Below are 20,601 nucleotides of genomic sequence, written 5' to 3'. Positions count from 1 at the left end.
ATGAAAATGAATAAGTATGAACTTAGCAAATCGGTTAATATGCTAACTAATCATAGCTCAGTTGACATATTTATATATTAATAATCACAAATTTCCTACTTATATTTGTAATAAAATAAATTAAAAAGATAAATATACATGTTTAAATCTTTACTCTCGTTCGATCCAAAAAATAATCTAAACTTGTTTGTCGTAACACAAAATTATATGTTCATTTTGGCAACCTCAACCTAAATGGTACTAATTAATACGTCAAAGTGATCATATCATATATTAATAATCACAAATTTCCTACCTAAAACGTAAAAAAGCCATAAATTTGAGGATAAAAAGGATAATTTGCTCAGCAAAATTTCAAAGAACGTTGAAGGATGAAGAAGACACACAGTCTAACTGTAACTACCATTTTCAGTGCTCTCTTGTTCTTCTTCTTTTTCATCAGCCAATTCCCGCCTGTTCTCTCCTTCACTCGATCACAATGCAAGGGTTGGCTTGTACAATCAATTCCCACCGATATGCCGCAGCTTCAGCTGGTTCAAGGCGTCCTCTCTACTCGTAAATCTAATACTCATTTTTCCATTTGCATTTCAATTCATTTGATTATTTTGCTTATTTCTTTGCTCATCGGTTTAGATCCCTAGAAACTTTGTCCTAATTCTTTGATTTGTTGGATTATCAGGAGATGTATTCGTATGGTTAGCTGGAAACTCGACGCGGCGTTTGGATATCATTGCTCAGTACTGGGAATTACTAGCTGGTCCTAATGATTCTCGATCAGGGGACTATGGATACTCGAATGAGGATTTGAAGAAATTTGGGGCTAATAAAGGTTATGATGTTTATTCAGCCATAGAGAAAGCTGCCGATCGCAATGTCAATGTCAGGTAGATTGAATCTGGGTTTGGTCATTGGTGTTGCTTTGATAATAATATAGGGCTCGGAAACGGAAATGGTTGAAATCCAAATGGCAAACTGCTCTGGAGTTGACCTTAACGAACTGTAGTATTAAATTATACTTGGTAGTTCAAAATATGCGTATTTTACTCCTTGACGAGGATAAGATCAATGTGTAAGTTTTAAAGATTTTTAATTGCTTATCTATTTGAATGGTGAAACAATTTCTGGTTATGAACTATAAGCAGACATTTTCAAGAAGATGTGATACCGCCAAAATGAGCTTAACTCAGTGTTATTGGCATGACCTCCATACCTAGAGGTTGGGGATTCATTCCCCCACCTGTACACTCAAAAAAAGAAAAGAAAAGAAAAAAGAAGATATGAGTAATAGTTGGGAATGCAACTAAAGACTCAAATCGATTAGATTAGGGGATAACCATGGAATGTAAGTAAGGACAACTTTTGATTTGAAATAGTAGACTAGTTGGGAAAAAACCTCCCATTTTATGGATAAGGAAAATTACACTATGTGAAAAATAATGAATATATAATCTTGAAATTCTTCATTATTTTTATTGATTTGAGAACTTCTAATTATGTAGGTTGGTATCTCACTCGGGGGTATATCCAACCTTTGGAAAAGAACCAGCTGACTTAGCATCTGGAAGGCCAAACGTGCAGAATGTAACTTTATTACTTGGTGATTGGTATGGATCAGGCATAGTCCACTCCAAAGTTTGGATATCTGATGATAGAGATGTGTATATAGGGTCTGCAAACCAGGACTGGAAATCTCTTTCACAGGTAAGCTTTTATTGGAAGAACTTTTTATATCAAAAACTTACCTTCAATCACATTGTTTATTGATGAGGATTGAGGATAGTTTAAAACAGATGGAGCTCCAAATCTTTGATAATAGTTTTTATTTATTAGTGAAATATATAATTCTGACTTCCAGGGTATCCTTTTTTAACGTTTTTGTTGAATTCTTTGCTTTTCTATAGTATTGGTCACACGAACACAATGAAATTGAATCTTAAGGTTGATGCTCCTATCACTTGATGGTTTTAGGTGAAGGAACTCGGAATATATCTTACAGGCTGTCCAAAAATAGCAGCTCATGTCAAGGTCTATTTTGACAATTTATTGAAACTTGCATTTCTTAATCCCACGGATTACACAAGAACAATATTTGACCACCAGTGGCAGACACAAAGAAAAGTTCCTTGCTGGTCATATTTTATTGATCCCGAGTCTAGATGCAGGCAAGTCCAACCATTCTCGTCATCCTTTGTTTTTCAGAAGAATGTACATTTGTGATTTATTCGATATTGGTAGCAGATTTCTTTTTTCTTCCTTTTTTTGAGCTGTTAGATTGAGGGAACTGAGAACCTCTTTTTCTAGCTCCTGAAGGAATGCATACATCGCGAGCCACTTATCAAGAACATTGCATGGTCCTTTTAATAATTGTAATCTATCACACCATGCATCTTAGGAGGTTGGAATCCTTAAAAACTTATCTACCTTCCCAGTGATCAAATCAATTGAAGGCCCAGGTGGTGCCTAATTTATGTAAAATGTGTGCTTTGTCCCCTGGTTGTGTTTGATACTCCCGTAGTAAATGATATATCTAATTAGATTATTTTTGTTTGAATGAGAAACACATTAGACATACCATTATATTTGTATCGCTGTCATTTAGTTTGTATTGCTTAAACATTTCCTAGTACCACATTCCTCTTCGTTAAATCTAGGATATACACTCATGTATGACGTTGCCAATATGTTTACTGTTAACAATTTTGCAGGTCCCCGCTTCCACCATATGTTAAGTTTCTCCATACTTTGGGCTATCCGATTATATCAGATCCTTACACACTCAATTTATCAATCCAGACTCCTGGTAGCCGCTTATCAACGTTGCTGCCTCACTCTTGCTACCTCTCTTTCGCCCCTCCAGAGGTAGTTGACGATACTGTCACCTTTTTATGCTATTTCTCTTCTGCAATACGAAGTTTAAACTAAACTAAGGGCAATGCTTAAGGGGAAAAAGAACAAAAGCTGAGTGCGCTGAGCCATGCTATAAAAAACTATTAAGTAGTGTATTATAATCTCATTATTGTGGAGCATGATTCATGCAAATTTAAGAGAGTGTATTTAACGACATACTAAATTGAACAATCTTATCAAATTATAATTTCATCATTTTGGAGCATGATACATGCAAATATAGTGCTTGAGAAGTGAATGAATTAATCGATATCCCTAGGTTCTTTTGTTGGAATATTAGTTTAACATACAACTTTAGGTCGGAACCAATTTACTTTAGTGAATTATATCATTTTGATATGAATCACTTCAACTTAATTTCAAGTGAAATGTTTATTTTCTGGACTTCTGTCAGATTTTGAACCCATGCTTCCCTGCTAACAGCATTTACTATTTGTTACCATGTTTACTATTTCCTACTTATCTTCTTATCCTCTTTTTCCTTCTTTATTTCGTGTTTACTATATATTATCCAAACTAAAATAGTTTGCATCCCTGTTATAATTCAAAGACTATAATAATCACTGACTATAATATTAAATTGGCACCCCAAACACCCGTAGTTTATAGATAGTGCCTCATTTTATCCTCCAATTTAAATTAATTTGCAGTCTACAGCTATTATTTGGCAGGTACCAATCTGATGAACAGGCATGGTCAGACACAATTAAATCTGTGAGCAATGGAGCAACTGTTAGGATTAGTACCATGGACTGGCTGGGTCAGTCTGAATTTACCAACCCCACAATTTACTGGTCGTCCTTGTCTTCTGCAATATCGGAGGTAAATTTCAACGTGACTTTTCCTGTCTGTTCCTATGGTAAACTTTTCTATCTTTTAACGTTTATGGACCTATTAACCATAAATTTAAAAGTCAAGGGGTAGACTTAGGTTGTTGATCTTACAAAAACATTTAACAGACGGGAAGGTACACAATAGTTAAGCACTATAGAAATTAGTGATGTTAAGTACTTTGAAATCATGTGAGGCCACCTGGTATCCTCTACATCCTAACCACAACCCTTTCAAGTTTCAATACCGAGGTCATCTTGTTTGTACAATCTGGTAGAAAATGAATTACATTCTAGTTTTTAAATATTGACAAAACCATTTATTTATAGGTCGTCTTTTCAAAAAATGCAACTGTCAGATTATTGGTATCATACTGGACACATTTTGTTGAGGGCACTGATCCATACCTCAAGTCTCTCCTCTACTCAAACATCCTCTGTAACTCTTCAAAGTTCAATGATTGTTTTGGCAAAGTTGAGATCAAATACTATGTGGTTCCCGGATACAACGAAACAGGACCAGCACTTTATCACAACAGAACAAGAACGGAAAACAGATATCCAAGTTTTACTAGAGTTCAACATGGAAAGTATGCAGTTAGTGACGTTAGAGCACATATAGGAACAAGCAATCTTGGATGGGATTACTTTTATGTAACTTCTGGTGTCAGCTTTGGAACATACAACCCAGCTATTGTTAAGCAGCTTCAAGAAGTGTTTGATGCTGACTGGAATTCTCCTTATACTCTTCCTGTTAAAGCCATACAGGATGGCCCTACATTTTCCAGCTGATTTGCACTTGAATAAATGGAGGTTTGATGAAATTACAGAGGAACAAGCTACAACAAATCATGTGGCTCATTATTTAGTACATCTCTACACTAGATTGGTAGTGGTACAAATTCAATTTAGATGTGTCTTATTGCGAGGATGATATTGCCATAGTGTCTTTTGCAATTCAAGTAGAGTCGAGAGTTTGTTTGGAATGACTTTATAAATATTTAAAGATCATTTTTGTCAATTAATTTCTTCCTTTATTTTGTCCATTATTTTGCTCTCTTTAATTTGCTTTAGACGTAAGATTTCTAGTTTGCCTCGTGTTGTTCTTTAGAATTGAAACGTTATATATACGAGAAAAAAAACGTTAATAGTTTCTTACAAATTTGGAATAGTTTTGGTCACCTTTTTCTCTCTTTTAGTTTGATTAAGTAGTTGTGGAGATGGGATCATTTGAATTCTTATAACAAACATATAATATTTTAGCCAATTGAATTATGTATGAATTTACAAATTAACGTGAACATAATTCAATTGGTTAAGACATCGTAAATGGAAACATGTACGTTATTTCAAACATTTTGTATGATACATGAATCCCGGTGAACGTCAACAAAACAATTGAGGAGAAAATTTAAATATATTCCATCTATTTTGTAATTTTTATGAATAGTAAGCAAAATATATTTTTTAAAAAAATAATAAATATGCTAAATAAATAACCTAATATTAATATTCAGAAAAATGCTTAAATATGCATCAAATCCTCATGGGCCTTATGCTGGACCGGGTTTCCAGATAGTTGGGCCATTTCATGGTTGGGCTTGGGCCTCATTACAAAGAACCCTTCGGCCTATTTAGCTAGAGTTAGCGCCTAATGAAATGGGCTATTTTCCCTCCAACTAAACACCAGCAGTCCCAAAATCTCCGAATCAAGAACGGTCTCGTAGCCGCAATACGGAGCAAAATTTCTTTGAACTTCGCTTGAAATTTGAAAGCGTTGTTCTTAGCTTCAAAGAATTCATAGACGAGAAGAAAGATTGCGGAATCTAGAACAATTCACACCGATTTTTAAGAAAAACGGTGAGAGATGCAGAGATTGAAAGCACTGGAAGTAGTGAGAAGATCTTCATTTCAACGATTTAGTTCATTTTCTAACCTGAAGAGAAGCTTCTCTGCTCTGCCAAACTATGCTCAAACTGATGATCTTTCCGACCAGGTTCGTTCGTGTTCGGAGTTCTTTTTTTAGTTTGTTAACAAGTAATCAGACGCGGAAATGCGTCTCGTCCTATCTGTTTTTCTCCCCTAAACTTGATTCATCTTCGGAGGAGCTTACTGAGCAGCTACTGGTTTTTTTCTGAAGAGGTATTTATGTGATTCTTAGGTTCTGGTGGAAGGAAGACCGAATTCAAGAGCAGCTATCCTCAATAGACCATCAGCTCTCAATGCTCTCACTACTTCTATGGTTCTTTTCTATGTTTCTTTGATTCTTTTCTGTGTTTTGAGATTAACTTGCTGTCTTGTTTGAGTCACAATTACCTACTCGTTGGAACATGTTCAAATACGAGATGTATTTGTTGTAGGTAGCCCGGCTGAACAGACTTTATGAGTCGTGGGAGGAAAATTCTGATATCGGATTTGTTTTAATGAAGGTGTGAATTGTTTTGTGCGTAAATTCACGGATGCTCAAATGTTGAACACTTTCTCCGATTTAGTTTTTATATTTCCACTGTCAGAAACGTCTTAGTTTATATGGAAGCTGTTGTAAGTTTAGATAATGTTTTATCATTCGGACTTGTTTTGCCTTCCATATCTTACAAGCGTCATATTATTTTCTTTGAAGGGAAGCGGCAGGGCCTTTTGCTCCGGTCCAGATGTTGTCGCGCTTTATAATTTGTCAAATGAAGGTGAGAGGTCTTCCGATGTTTCAAATGGAACTTTGCTAACTAATAATTAGCAGCATTGGTTGAGGCATTCATACGATCATGTAATTTTGTAGGATTCAGTTTCGCTAATGAGTATTGTGAATCTGTTAAGGCATAAATTGGCTTTGACATTGTTTGTTTTATGTTAATGTTGTTCGTGCCTTACCATTCTCATTATGAATGGCAAATACTATCAGTTTCTCCGGGAATTATATGATTGTCATTTTAGCTAATCTTTTAATATGAAACAAATGTATTGAATTGGATAAAAATGCAAACGGAGATGAGAGATGACTGGAAATCAAAACCAGTACAATATTAGGGAAATCGTGAAAGCATTCTTTAACTTGCGCTTGCCAAAAGTAAGAAAGAAAACTGTCAGTATTAGCAAAAATGTTTGAGGTTGGAGACCTAAGCTGATCTAATTCCTATTCAAGAAATAGAATGCAGAGGAAAACCTCCGTATTGTCTTGGCTTTTGCTTTGGGGAAACTATAATAGCGACTAGAGAGAAAAGATTCTGGAAGGATGGAGAGAAGGAAAAATTGAACTCAATAATTATCCCTTGGTATCGTAAGAAACCTCACAATAAGCATTGAATGCTCTCCCCTCACAATTACATGTCAAACACTTTGAGCACCAAGGTTTATTCAAACAATATAAAGGAAATAAGTGGAACTGGAATCACCTTAATATTTCCCGATGGCCTTTATTTCTTTGGACTCAGAATTCATTATTATCGCATTTTTTATTTTTTAGAAAAAGAATATAGTGACTTACTGAACCAGTTTGGTTAGATGAAAATTGTTTATTAAAGGTTCTTAGACTTAGTGAATTAGACAGTGTCTCACTATAGAAATCTTTCCCATGGTTGGTCCAACTTTTGGACAATAATCAACGTTCATTTTTTTTTTAATTGTTTTCATGCTTGTAACAAAATAGGAAAAAATTAAAACGGAAGGAAAAAAGAAAACTACGCCAACAGCCTAACAGGTTTTCTTCATCTTACATCCAGTTTATGGTGCTAAGTTGATCCTTTTTACTTTTGGGGACAGGAAATATTGAAGACTGCAAGAAGTTTTTTGAGACATTGTACAAATTTGTATATCTTCAAGGAACTTTCTTGAAGCCACATGTGAGTAATTCATGGCCTCTGCTGAAATATTCCATACTGTGATTGACTAAAGAGAGCTTATCAGTCCTTTATGATTTTTTCTCTGGGCTTAGGGTTACTGTTGAGGTTAAAGAGAGTTTCTTCAGTATGCAATTTATTATTTTTTCCCCTCTTCATTTTGTTTGCATATGCATTTAAGTATGAACTCCACGATGCCTATAAAACTCTGTAGCCTGTAATTATTGTTTTATCAGGTGGCACTGTTGGATGGCATCATGATGGGAGCCGGGGCAGGGATTGTCCTTCCAGGATTGTTCAGATTGGTGACTGATAGAACTGTAAGTGAATACAGGTGCAATAAGTGCAATCATCTCTTTGTGATGCAGTTCTATCTGCATACTTAAATGACTCTTATTTGACATTGTCACATTGCTCATTATACATATGTATAACATGATATTTGAATAAATAAATTCAAGTATTTGAAAATGGAGAAATTTATTAAAACTAAGATGACTGTCTTAAAATGTTTGATAGCTAAACAAGAAATGAACTTCTCATTCATTGAACATTGTTTGAGGGAATGATCTTCCAAAGCGATAGAAATGAAACAAAGGAAAGTGCAAAGGTACTATTTAAATCTAAAAGTTGCATATCCCATGAACTTGTTTATCTGAGTGTATGATATCGTCTGAATGGGATAGGTACCTATAACCTTTCTGCACAGATTTCACAACTCCTATTTTTCAAAATCGCCAGAAATATACCCATTTATATTGCACCCTTCTGTTCAGGTTTTTTCTCATCCTGAGGTTCGAATGGGTTTCCATCCTGATGCGGGAGCTTCCTTCTACCTTTCTCGTCTTCCTGGCTACTTAGGTAGTGTATATCAAGTCTTGCAGCATTTGGAAATTGTGACCCCCCCCACCCCACCCCACCCCACAAAAATAATAATAATAATAATAAATAAATAAAGTATAGACCTGATTATTGTGCAGTAAATTAATTAATCATATTTAATTAGTTGTTTTAAAAGTTGAGCACATGGTGCAATGTTGGATTCCTCAAATTAGTTCAATTGGAAGAATAGAGCATGTATGATTGACTCCGAAGTAAATTCGGTAGGCACAATGCCAATCCATTTTTCAAGAACTGGATAAATCCTAGAGGCTTAAGATCCCTGAATTTGGTTCACTGATGAAGATTTCTCATGGCTGGCTTCCCTTGAAGCATATAAGAACGGCAAAAAAAATATGAAGGAAAAGTGAACATCATCATTGTGGTACATCTATTTTTTTAAGTGGAAGTTCTGTTAGGATCAGATGGCAATAATTGTATACTCGATCAAGTAATACATCCCAAAGCAACATATTTAATTGCATAATCTTTTCTGCTATCCCTTGTTGTTATTTTTATTTTTATTTATTGTTACTATTTTTTAGTACAAATGGGGTGGGAGATTTGAACCACGGACCTTTTGGTCCTTAGCACATATTGATGTATGTTGAACTAGACTCTTCCTAGTTATACTATCCTTTAATTAAATCATATATGTTAGTCCCTAAATTTAATTGCTCGTCTGAAAAACAGTTTATCTTCTTGAACAATTTTCTTCCTTGCAGGCGAGTATTTAGCTCTAACTGGTGATAAACTCAATGGGGTGGAGATGATTGCGTGTGGCCTAGCTACACACTATTCGCTCAATGCAGTTGGTTTTCCGTTCCTTCATCCTTTTTTTTCATTTCTCATTCTCATTCATTCATAGCTTGTAATGTTAAATATATGATTCTGGCAGAGATTTGCCGGGATTGATGAACGCCTTGGTAAACTGATAACCGATGACCCTTCTGTCATAGAATCATCTCTTGCTGCATATGGTGATATTGTTTATCCTGATAGGAGGAGTGTTCTTTACAAGTAATATTCTTCTCTTACATCTTTCCTCTTTGTTTAGATTATATGTCCTAGCTCCTATGGATGTTATACGAACAAAAATTGCATGAAGTTGATTTTACTTTTGAGAATTTGGACTTACCCAACGTACAGAACTGTTGGCTGAGTTAAATACTGAACCTCGACATAAAGCATCAACTAACAGTGGGATTAATCAATCGTAGGATAGAATTTACCTTTCATCACACACACAAATGATTGTGGTTTATTATTGAATGCTGACGATTAAGTGTTCTTGTCTTCTAGACTCTTAATCATTTCCAAACCTTTCTTTTTCCACAGGCTCGATGCAATTGATAAGTGTTTTAGCCATGACACTCTCGAGGAAATTTTGGAAGCCTTGGTAAGCATTGTCTCCTATTTCTAAATCCTCAAGCAAAGTAGTAAGGGCACTTTAGTTTGGCTAGTGTGTCCATGTCGGACACTCCAACACTCCCAACTCTTGTTGGACACGTATCAGACACTTTTTAGTGTAACAAATGTATTAGACATACATATTTCTATAACAGAAAAGGAAAAGATGCACATAAGATACTTGTTGAGTAGACTAAAAAGACGCATATAACAAAAATAATAAAATTTATCAAACTAATTTTTTTTAAGTATATAAATGTATCAACCCATTTACATAAAGGTTTTCGTGGTATAAAAATTATATATTTTTTTTAACACATCCAATGCATGTCGTGCTTCTTAGGCTTTAAGATTTTGGACAATTGTTGGACGATTAGAATTCATTAACTAACCTAAGTGTATAAGTCGCTGACCTTTACTAAGAATAAAAAACTCTTGAGGCGCATAAACCAAGACAAGTTCCAAACTGAAACGGTTCTTCATTCCAGAAATCACAATGGTAATTTTACTGAAGTATTGTTTGTATTCACTCGTCAGAAAAAAGAGGCTGCACAGTCTTATGATGAATGGTATTCTACAACACTGAAGTTACTTGGAGAAGCTTCGCCATTGAGCCTGAAAGTTACATTAAGATCTGTGAGTTTCTTTCTTTCCTTTTTCATCTTCCATTTTTGTTTTTCATTTACACTCATGTTACTCACTCGGGATGAATACATTAACTCCTCAATCCTCTTATTTTATCCTATTGTAATTGTAGATCCGTGAAGGTAGGTTTCAAAGTCTCGACCAATGTCTTGCTCGTGAATACAGGATATCCCTCAATGGAATTTTAAAGCACACATCTACCGACTTCTACGAGGTAATTAGCCTTCCAAATTTGTTTGGACAGTTCAAATTCGTAATACGACACCTTACATTTTGTATGCATTAATAGGGTGTTCGATCTCGGCTGGTGGATAAAGACTTCGCTCCCAAGGTTTGTCACTTCAAGTTTTTAGAACAACTCTTCCAATGGCCTATTTTTTATGGGTTAAATAGTTATATATAAAAGGATTTCTAGGCAAAAATAATTAAATCTTTTGGTTGCTAAACCATGCAGTGGAATCCTCCCAGACTAGAGGATGTGAGTAAAGAGATGGTGGATAGCTATTTTTCACGGGCAGGTGAATTGCCTGAACTAGAGCTGCCCACAGCATTACGGGAACCGTTCATTTGAGGTTTGTTAAGAGAGAGACATCCAAATTCAGTCTCGTGGGTAATATTTTTTTCCCCACTACTTCTGTACCAAATTATTATTATTTTAGCCACTCAATTTCTCTCATTTAGATGAGGAATTTCACCTTTAATGGCCATTTTGGCAGGCTTTTTCTCCCCTCTCATCCAGTGTATTAGCGTTTTCTTTTTCTTTTTTAATCAGCCAATCAAATGGATTTTTTTTTTTTTTTTTTTTTTTTTATCAATTTTTAGTAATCCGTTTATGTTTTTACGTGAAATTGATTTTGAAAGGTATGGATTTGACATTAATAATTAAATCTGTAATGTTACAATTTTTTTTAGTTTTGAAGCATGGATAATTTCAGTGGACCGACATTCAAGGCTTGTGAATAACGGTCAAGGTATGCTAAATCCCCAACCAAGACTACTAGAAATTCATTTGTCAAATGTTTTTAGGAGTATGTTTTCTGAAAAATTATTTTAAATGACAAAATTTGAAAATATTTACAAAATTATTATCATCTACGATGGATCACAATATATTGCTATTTGTGTTCATTATCATAAGTTGCTATTTGTGTTCATTATCATAATACATATGAATGTAACATCGATGTTTTACTATATTTTAGATTTTTTTTTGGTCTAATATACAATTATTAATAAAAAAAACAAGTATATTTAAACAATAAATGACATGACTTTTAATTCGGTTGAATCCCATTCTCAATTATACTATGAAAATTGTGTTTGAAATTTTTTAAGATACTACCTTAAATGGTCTGGCCATACTCAATGGTAATCTTCATTGACAATAATTACATTTTTACCCTTTTACCCTTTCAAAAAGTCATCCTAAAAGTTACCCCATCGTCCAATACAGCCTAATTACTATACCATTCAGTTCAGCGGCCACATATTCTAACACTAAACAGAAAGAAAAAAACAAACAAACAAAAAACAAAGGTAACCACCACATCACGTTTGTTGTGAGAATATTTGCCCTTCAAAATTACAATAAGACATCTTCGGAGTTGGTCAAAAGACTAAAGAAAAAGAAGGCCAAATTATTAACTCCGACCAATCATAATCAACAAAGTTGTGTTTCAAACTTGAGATTGATACCCATGCTGAAAAGCTCCTGGCACAACAACTTGGCTCCATAGGGTACATTTACCCTTACAATATCATCGACTGATTCACAAACCCGACAATATGGACCCCTTATCTTACGACCACCAGCCACTGATCGCTGAATCACACTAGCAACATTCTTGCATTTCTGGCAAACGTGCATCTGGGAAGAGTCGCTGAGGGTAAACAGACGTTCGTGCAAGTTGGCAGAGGCACCATGGGCTATAAGACAATCACGTTCCATCTCCCCAAACTTGATCCCACCAAAACGCTTACGGTCAGCAACAGGTTGTCGGGTGAGAGGGTGGACAGGGCCGGTGTTGCGAAATTTAACCTTGTCTTCAGCCATGTGGATTAAGCGCTGGTAGAAGGTTGGACCCATGAATATGAGAGATCGCATCATTTCACCAGTTCGGCCATTGTACACTCTCTCGCTTCCCCATCTTGAAAACCCCGCCCTGCCCACAAATATTCAACATCAAATATTAGTTCGAATTTTTAAGATATTTTGCATTGATCTCCTGAAAAGAAATAATCTGTCTGCATTTGGATAAAATTAAAAACTTCTTTATTAATTAAATCAAATAAATTAAATCCCATTTGATACCTGTTTTTTTTTTTTCTCGTTTTTCAAAACTAAAGCCTGTAAACGCCACTTAAAATTCCAAATTTCTTTATTCGTTATTTGTTTTTTGCTAATAGTTCTAAACAACCAAGTTAATATTTGAAAATTAAAAAGAAAATAGTTTTTAAAAAGTTTGCATTGTTTTTAAAATTCGAAGAAGAATTCAACAATTTTGTATTTAAGAAATATACAAAACAGGAAGGGTATCTAAATTTTCTAAAAGAAAATGGTGTTTGCCAAACAGGGCCTTAAAAGATTCACTCAGCATCTAAGTTTGCCTTCGGAAAAATTAATCATTTAAGATAGATATTTTTAGCAGGCGTGCTTTTGAATAACCAAAAGTAGTTTTTTTTTTTTTTTTTTAATTAAAAAAGATCTTAGAAAATGAAAAGTAGTTGGAAAAAATTGGATTAGTTTTGTAAAAGAGATGAAAAAACAAAGAAGTAACTACTGGTCGATTTCAAAAAACAAAAACAAGTTTTTAAATTTTTTGTTTTAGTTTTTATACATTCCCAAAGCATAGAAACCGATAGTTGAGAGTGGTATTCATAGACATAATTTTTAAAAACCAGACGGTTATAGGAATAAAGCCTAAAAAATTAAAAAGACCGTGGAATATTGATTATCTAACATGAAGTACTAACCAAAAATCTTTAGAAAATGTAGTAAGAATAAAAAACATTTATGTACATTATTTAAAACGAGTATTTTGAGTAAACATAATTTATAAAAGCTTATAGCTATATTTTATAAAAAATATATATATGTATTGTTTTCAGAATTGTTGAAACTAGAAGGTATTCTAAGCTGACATTTGTTCAATAAGCTAAATCAAAAACAAAAGGCTGAGTTTCTACGAAGCGATTTACAAGTTGATGGAAATGAAAACGGTTTTTTAGGTTAGCTCCTGAACCAAAATAGATTCTCTAAATTTGAAGGATGAAATAAAATGAAGATAGAAGTTAAGAAGAAAAAAGGAGTAAAACGTATTTTATAAATTGAGATAAGTGCATGCAATTAAACTTGGAGATAGCCATGAGATCTACTACTGCCAATTTAAAAGCTCTTAAAACAGTTACCTGTGAAGCTGGTCGGTAATGGCATCAACAGAAGGAGTTGAGAAAGGCGTTGCGTATTTCAGAGAACCGCCAGCAGCGATGCCTTTCCCGAGAGCCGCTTCCAATAGTTGACCAGGAGTCTGTCGCGAAGGAAAAGCATGTGGGTTTATAACAATATCTGGAACTATCCCCTGGATGGTGAAGGGGAAATTCTCTTGAGACTCCAAAAACCCCAGAACTCCCTTTTGTCCATGCATACTTGAAAACTTGTCTCCAAGACAAGGAGATCGAACCTGCCAAAAGAGATGATGTATTTGAGAAACAGCTGATTCTAATGGATAATCAAGATAGAGAGAGAATATACAAGATCGATAAGGCCTGTATAGGTATCTTTCTTAAGTAAAGACGTTGAATTCTTTACTAAATTCTGAAAACAAAACTTGTTTTTAGAAACTACTTTTTCTAGTTCTCAAAACTTGGCTTAATTTTTTAAAACATTGGTAAAAAGTCGAAAACAAAAAAAGAAATTTAGAGAAAGGAGTGTTTAGAGACTTAATTCTCACAAATGAGAAACAAAAAACCAAATGGTCACTAGAAAGTACCTTAATAAACACTCTTCCGATAATATTACATGTTTCTTTGTTTTCTTGTATACTTTTCGAGGAGTGTTCTCAAAATTCAAGTTTTGAAAACTTAAAAAAGTAGCTTCTAGAAACTTGTCCTTGTTTCCAATATTTAGCTTAGAATCTAAATATTTACTTAGGAAAGATGAAAACAAAGATAGAGAATAGTGAGAAGAAAACAAAGATAGAGAATAGTGAAAAGATAAGTACGGTTATCAAAAATTAAAAACCAAAAACCAAATGGTCGTGGAAAAAGGTATAAACAATTTTCACATCTAATATGATCTCCTAGGAGGCACCAATGATTAATTTGTAATTCAGGAAAGTACCTGTCTGAGGGATACAACAGCATAGTTCTTCCCGTCGTCATTAGAAGAGAGCACAACTTTCTGAACCATGCCCTTCTCAGTGTGCTTCAGTTTGATACTGTGATCGGCCCCAGATTCCGCACATCTACCAATGACAATGTCTCCACTCTGCAAATTTGCGCCAATATAAGGGAAGCCATCGTCATCTAAGCTGTCAACTCTTCCAATTTTACTTTGAGTCTTCCCAAAATTTATTGTATCATCAGATTTTCTCCTCTTCTCTGAAGATTCTTTATTATCTACCTCAGCCTTGTAACTCCGGGTATGCTCAGACCGAAACATGCCACGCTCAAGAGAGGCTCTGTTCATTACTAATGAATCTTCTTGGTTGTAACCCAGGTGAACATTGACTGCCACAATAGCATTCTGACCATTATAGAACTCGGGTTTGGGGAGTATACCGGTGTGAGATGACAGGTATCCAGGTGTTCCAAGGCAATCAGCAGTCATTGTACGAAAAAGTGGCCTTTGTGGATAATGTAACTGGTGGGATAAAGTATCCACACGAAAATTAGAATTGGTTGTTGAAAATCCAATAGCTTGATTAGAGTGCTTCTGGGATTGAAACAGAGCCCTTCTGGCATGGTCGTGATTTGCAAAAGGGACAAGTCCGCAGCTCAAACCTAATAAAAATGACATATCAAGTTCACAATGGGAATATTTTGTGGTCCCTTCATCTTCCATAAGATGCTTAATACTCCAAGCTACACGACAGTCTTCTTCTTCTTCAGTTCCAACAAGTTCGATTATTCCCTTGTCCAAAAGGGATTGAAAAGTGTAGTTTTCTCCCTTAGACTTGTCAATCCTATTTAAGTTCTCTACGACTAGGAGAGGACGTAATATCCTTCCAGCATCGGAAAATATACGTACTTCTTTCAGTTGTTCATCTCTTTTGACTTCTACCTATAGTACATGGAATGATTCAAAAGAAATGAATATATCGTAGATCACAAAAGATAATCAGAGTATATGTTGCAAACACTTTTAAATAAATAGATAAAATTAAAAAACATCTATTGAAGTCCGTGAAAGTAGATGGCAATTATCTGCCGCCTCTGACGATAAAAGAGATGAAGAATACCAACAGATATGAGATATGCCTATTGGACGTAAAAGAAATGCCCAACGAGTTATATGGTAGATATTAACAATAAGTGGAATGGAAATTTTTATTGGATTAAAAAAGAGGCAAATTCTAGCAAACACCAGTCACCAACTGACCAACATGCATGTTGAAAATGATTTATTGGAAATAATCCAGAAAATAATGACAATCGACATCAAGGTGCCTTAAAAAATTGTTTGAAATCTCATATAGGTCCATCAAAGAATTATTTAGTGAAATAACCTGATGCAGAAACGGATTTCTTCGTCGCTTGCGTCTCACTTTCGTGACAAATGAAAGGGAATCTTCACAAACTCCAACCCATTCCCCATCAAGAAAAATTCTGTACTTCCCACAAAGAGAAGTAGATGTATTGTCCGCCAAATTCTCCATTCCACAGCAAAACAATGTGGGAATTATCGGTTTCGTCGTGTTTAAGCTTACAAGTCCTGTGCCGGACAAATTTTTAATAAGCCCACAATTTTCACCATCCGGAGTGGAGAGAAAGCAAACCCTTCCCCAGTGAGAAGGATGCCTGTCCAGAAAAAGATACATTAGACACTTTTAGAAACTAGATGAACAGATAATAATTCAATTTATCTTTCCTCTTCATCATACATGGATCCCAATCCGAGATCAACTTCTAAACAAAATGTCAAGGGAAGGTATTCACAATCTCATGAGCTCATTCACATTTGCACATTTTGTAAAAGAAAGAACCCCGGGAAGTTCTAAAAAGTTGTTTCAAGTACCATCTATAAACTCGTAACTACAAGGCAGAAAGATGAATCCCATGACTTTTCAAAAGTAGCTGTTTGCTAACATTTAGTAGAACCTATAAATGAGTAGTACAGACAAGGCAGAAGTGTCCTTAGAATCAGAGCTCAAAAAAGAAAAATTCAAACATTAATATATCAACACCATAGCTAATAATACAAAAAGACAAGAACTATATGAAGTTAAGATAACTCACGGGTATCTTGCATCCCCAACTTTCCCAGTGTATGCAACCTGTTGACGTGTTCTCCTCAACTCCGCCATTGTCTGTAAGGGATTAGCACGACCAAGAGTAGCCACCACACCTGAAATCCTTTCCATCCTCTTAAATGCATGCGCCCATGCTCCAGTAGAGAATGCTCGGGATAGACCATTAGTGATTATGGAAGCATCCAAATAGTGTTCTATCGGACGCACTTGACGATCCCCATAGAGGTCCCTTTGTAAAGCTTTTTCCATGCGTCTACGTGCATGTGCAATATGTACTTTAAGCTCTCTTTCAAGCAGTTCTGCAGCCAACTCAAACCTCTTATTGCGAAAATCATCCCTATTGTCACATTTCCTACGGCCAGTATAGGCTTGCAGGAGACATTTAACCATATAACCAAGGAAATGACACTTTTGCTTTAAGCCTTTCAAGCTGGCAAAAAGATACAGGTTCAGACAATCTTCAATTTTTTCAGCAGGTGGGAAACTGGTCTTTCTAATTTCATTGTCCAAAAAAGTTAATGCTCTTTTACCTCTTCGAAAGTCTTTCCACTTATCATCATTATCAACTTCACGAACAGAGGCAAAGAGAATATTCAGAACAGTCGGATCATCCCTGCCATAATCAATTAAATCTACTATTTCTTTGTCCGATGAAACACCAAGTGCAAAGAATAAAATCCATACAGGAACTTCCGTGGACAAAAAATAAACATTGAGGACTTTCTCCTTGCTTTTTAGATCTTCAGACTTGGAATTTTCAACTAGTCTAATAATTAGTCTATTTCTCTTAACTTCTGATCTGTATGCCACAGTCCAGCCTTGAACATTAGAAATCCAGAGTCTTCTCAAACAAATTTGCTCTTGAGCAATAAATATCTGGAATGAACATGAAAACAATATTAAAGTTGTTAAAAGGAGAACAAAAGTTAACCACTTGGACTAATATACATGCAGAATAAGAAAGAAATATCTACAAAAATTTAAAACACGGAGAAGTAGATTGTATAATTAATCATTTTTACAAAATATAGTTCGTAATGAAATAAAATTTTGTAGAACTAATATTTCTTGACTGAATTTTATGTCCCATCAGGAGGCAAATCACAAGCCTGAACGATCAGATAATTAAGCCAGCAATGGCTCCCCTTTTCCAGGACAACTATTTCCTGAGAAATACAATACTCTGATTTTCTGTTAAAAATAATAACAAATAAGTAAAACTCAATAAAATAACATACAAATGCCAAAAATGAAAACAGCTAAACAGTTAAGATATCTCTCCTTACTTCCAAATGTCATAAGTTTTAGTCCCAGACGTGATGTGAATATTTTATCTTAAAAGGTAATAATAAATAATAAATAGATTATAAGAAACACTATGTCAACTTGACAAGTAATAATAATATCTTCAAACAAACAATCCATTAAAAGTTTTGAAATGATTATTTGGTGACAGTAGAATTCAGGAAAATAGTGAAACTTGTTTACAGATAATACATAACTTTAAGGGGACCTTGTTTCCCTTTCAAAAAAAAAACACAACTATGATGGGGAAAATGAGTGAGGGAAAATTTTCGTGGGGAATGTACTCACTTTTTCTGCACCTTTGATTAAAAAATAACCTCCACGATCAAATTCACAGTCACGTTTCTGCTCATCCTTCATCCAGCAGAGGTCAGAATTCACCATCACAGGTAGTCTGCCGATAAAAACATCCCTGTTGTCACTGGCACCTTCTACAGGTTCCTTGTCGACATATTGATCTTTTCCAGTTTTAAATTTGTCGCTGCTGACTAACTTTTGAGTATATATCTATTACATTGCAAGTAACCAACAAACTCAGGGCCCACAAGTCATCAAAAAGTATTTTATCAGATATAAAGGTTAAGAAAAAGCAAGAAACCAGTAAAAATTACATAGAAATTCCAATCACCTCTAAACTGATATTTATTTTCATCCTTGATGAATAAGTCATGTTCTGAAGTCGAGCATGCCTAGGAAGCATGTTATACTCTTTTCCACTTGCTGCACCACCCCAGAACTTTGGCTTATCAAGGGTCACCTTACCAAACTTCACTGAAGCATATCTCCACTCCCCGTCTCCTTTCTTAGAGGGGTCATATCCTGGCTGAACTAAAATGTCACCAAAAAAATCAAAGGCCTTCTGAACACCATTTTTTATGAAGTCATTGTACGAGTTGATTTGGTGACTGATAAGGCCGTACTGATTAAAAAATGCCATTGATGACTTCTTACAAAAATCCTTCAGAAATGCTTCCCCCAGATCATTTATGTTGACTGGCTCAGAATAATAATCATCATCATCATCTGTATCCAAATCCATTCCAGGTGATAAGTCTTCCCCCTCGCTATTCATCTCTATATCGTCCTTTGTCCCTGATGTCCCCATTATTTTCAAGGTCTACGACAAATAAAGACAACTTAAGAAGCAGATACAAATACTAAAGTTTCTCGAACAAATAATATCACAAAACCTAATGAAATTTCTACACAGAACAGGCAGAGTGAATAGAAGCGTCTATCAAACAATCAGTTAATTTACAATGTTGCTCATCGATAAAAGTTAATCAACATTATAATCTACGCATATTTACGGCCCTGAGAAATAAGAATCCAAGACAAAATCGGAAGTAAAAGCTAAACCAGTAACCAGTAGCAACACCGGCACCAGTTCACACATACGCTACACTCACTGAACTCCCTAAATGAAACAAGTCCTCACACACTACCATGCTCGAATCAAATCTACACTACGAAATCCAAAGTAAAAGCTAAACCAGTAACCAGTACTAGTTCACATATACGCCACACTCACTGAACTCCCTAAATGAAAGAAGACCTCACACTAAGATGATCGAAACACATACTGAAAACAACACTATACCTAACGAAGACAGCAGCAAATAACAGTTCATGCGATCACGCAGGCAAGAGATTCAAATACCTTGAAGATTAAACCCTAGGCAAGTTCCTAAGGACGAGTCCACCGGCTTAATCCGTCGGACGAACGATCAGAATGGAGAGTCCAGGCAATGCCGTCGATCCTCGTTCGAGTCGGACGGCGGTTTCGGAGAGGAGACGATCAGATTGTGCTGCGGAAGCAAGAAATTGGAAGAAAATGGAGAGAATTAGCGTTGGTAGATGAGAAGAATGGTGAAAGAAGCACGGAGGAGGAGGAGGAGGAGGAGAGAAGTGAGAAAAAACCTTCGAATAATGACAGTACGGAGTAAGGGAAACGAAAAAGACGCACGCATCCTTCGTGTTCTTGGGAGGGAAATGAAGCTGGGAGACTGAAGCTATATATTAATGGTAAATACGAAGAACTGCGAGGGGCATTGAAGTAAATTTGTTGTGATAGCAAATTTCAAAACCCACGCAAGAAATGGTGATTAATGAAATTTTATATGACAGAAAAGTGTTTAGAAATTGTAATAATTGTATTTGATTTTTAGAATTTGAACTCAGACATTTTTCGTTTTTAGAAGACAAAGATGTCAATTAAGTTAAGCTCGTGTTGGTTTCATAACTAAAAGTTTGAGAGTTTGAGAGTTTAAGTTACGTTTATTTCTATTTCTATGATATTTTTGTAATTTGCTCAAATCTTCC

At 35.2% G+C, this 20,601-nt stretch overlaps 3 protein-coding genes across 6 annotated transcripts; 2 read left to right on the top strand and 1 right to left on the bottom strand.

Annotated features, from left to right (window-relative positions):
- The first annotated feature begins 346 nt into the window (after window positions 1-346).
- On the top strand, window positions 347-4,786 carry LOC103493746 (uncharacterized). 2 transcript variants are annotated; one of them, XM_051087811.1, is made up of 7 exons: window positions 347-555; window positions 680-884; window positions 1,500-1,701; window positions 1,969-2,162; window positions 2,706-2,859; window positions 3,565-3,729; window positions 4,097-4,786. In XM_051087811.1, the coding sequence occupies exons 1-7, from the start codon at window positions 372-374 to the stop codon at window positions 4,127-4,129; spliced, it is 1,137 nt and encodes a 378-aa protein (XP_050943768.1). In that variant the 5' UTR covers window positions 347-371; the 3' UTR covers window positions 4,130-4,786. The 2 variants fall into 2 exon arrangements, with proteins under 2 accessions (XP_050943768.1, XP_008452848.1); XM_008454626.3 differs by having other exon boundaries at window positions 348-555; window positions 4,068-4,786.
- A 626-nt stretch (window positions 4,787-5,412) lies between these two features.
- LOC103493749 (3-hydroxyisobutyryl-CoA hydrolase-like protein 2, mitochondrial) lies at window positions 5,413-20,068 on the top strand. Of its 3 annotated transcripts, XR_538505.3 has the most exons (16): window positions 5,413-5,733; window positions 5,899-5,979; window positions 6,098-6,166; window positions 6,358-6,421; window positions 7,494-7,573; window positions 7,807-7,890; window positions 8,347-8,431; window positions 9,175-9,260; window positions 9,348-9,469; window positions 9,788-9,848; window positions 10,397-10,495; window positions 10,617-10,718; window positions 10,794-10,835; window positions 10,959-11,114; window positions 11,417-11,475; window positions 19,923-20,068. XR_538505.3 is itself a non-coding variant. In XM_017045821.2 (15 exons), exons 1-14 carry the CDS (start codon window positions 5,605-5,607, stop codon window positions 11,073-11,075), a joined length of 1,221 nt encoding a protein of 406 aa, XP_016901310.1. In that variant the 5' UTR covers window positions 5,413-5,604; the 3' UTR covers window positions 11,076-11,114; window positions 11,417-11,667. The 3 variants fall into 3 exon arrangements, 2 of the variants coding, with proteins under 2 accessions (XP_016901310.1, XP_008452850.1); XM_017045821.2 differs by lacking the exon at window positions 19,923-20,068 and having other exon boundaries at window positions 11,417-11,667; XM_008454628.3 differs by lacking the exons at window positions 11,417-11,475; window positions 19,923-20,068 and having other exon boundaries at window positions 10,959-11,231.
- On the bottom strand, window positions 12,031-20,087 carry LOC103493748 (DNA-directed RNA polymerases IV and V subunit 2-like). Its single transcript, XM_008454627.3, has 8 exons — window positions 19,940-20,087; window positions 18,908-19,396; window positions 18,568-18,786; window positions 16,961-17,850; window positions 16,231-16,522; window positions 14,844-15,785; window positions 13,913-14,184; window positions 12,031-12,666 (listed from the first exon to the last, which is right to left on the bottom strand). Exons 2-8 carry the CDS (start codon window positions 19,382-19,384, stop codon window positions 12,165-12,167), a joined length of 3,594 nt encoding a protein of 1,197 aa, XP_008452849.1. The 5' UTR covers window positions 19,385-19,396; window positions 19,940-20,087; the 3' UTR covers window positions 12,031-12,164.
- Window positions 20,088-20,601: the final 514 nt, after the last annotated feature.

The sequence above is a fragment of the Cucumis melo genome, chromosome 7 (assembly GCF_025177605.1).
Source record: "Cucumis melo cultivar AY chromosome 7, USDA_Cmelo_AY_1.0, whole genome shotgun sequence".
Lineage (NCBI taxonomy): Eukaryota > Viridiplantae > Streptophyta > Magnoliopsida > Cucurbitales > Cucurbitaceae > Cucumis > Cucumis melo.
The sequence above is the reverse complement of the archived record's forward strand: the minus strand, read 5'-3'. Positions and strand labels throughout refer to the sequence as shown.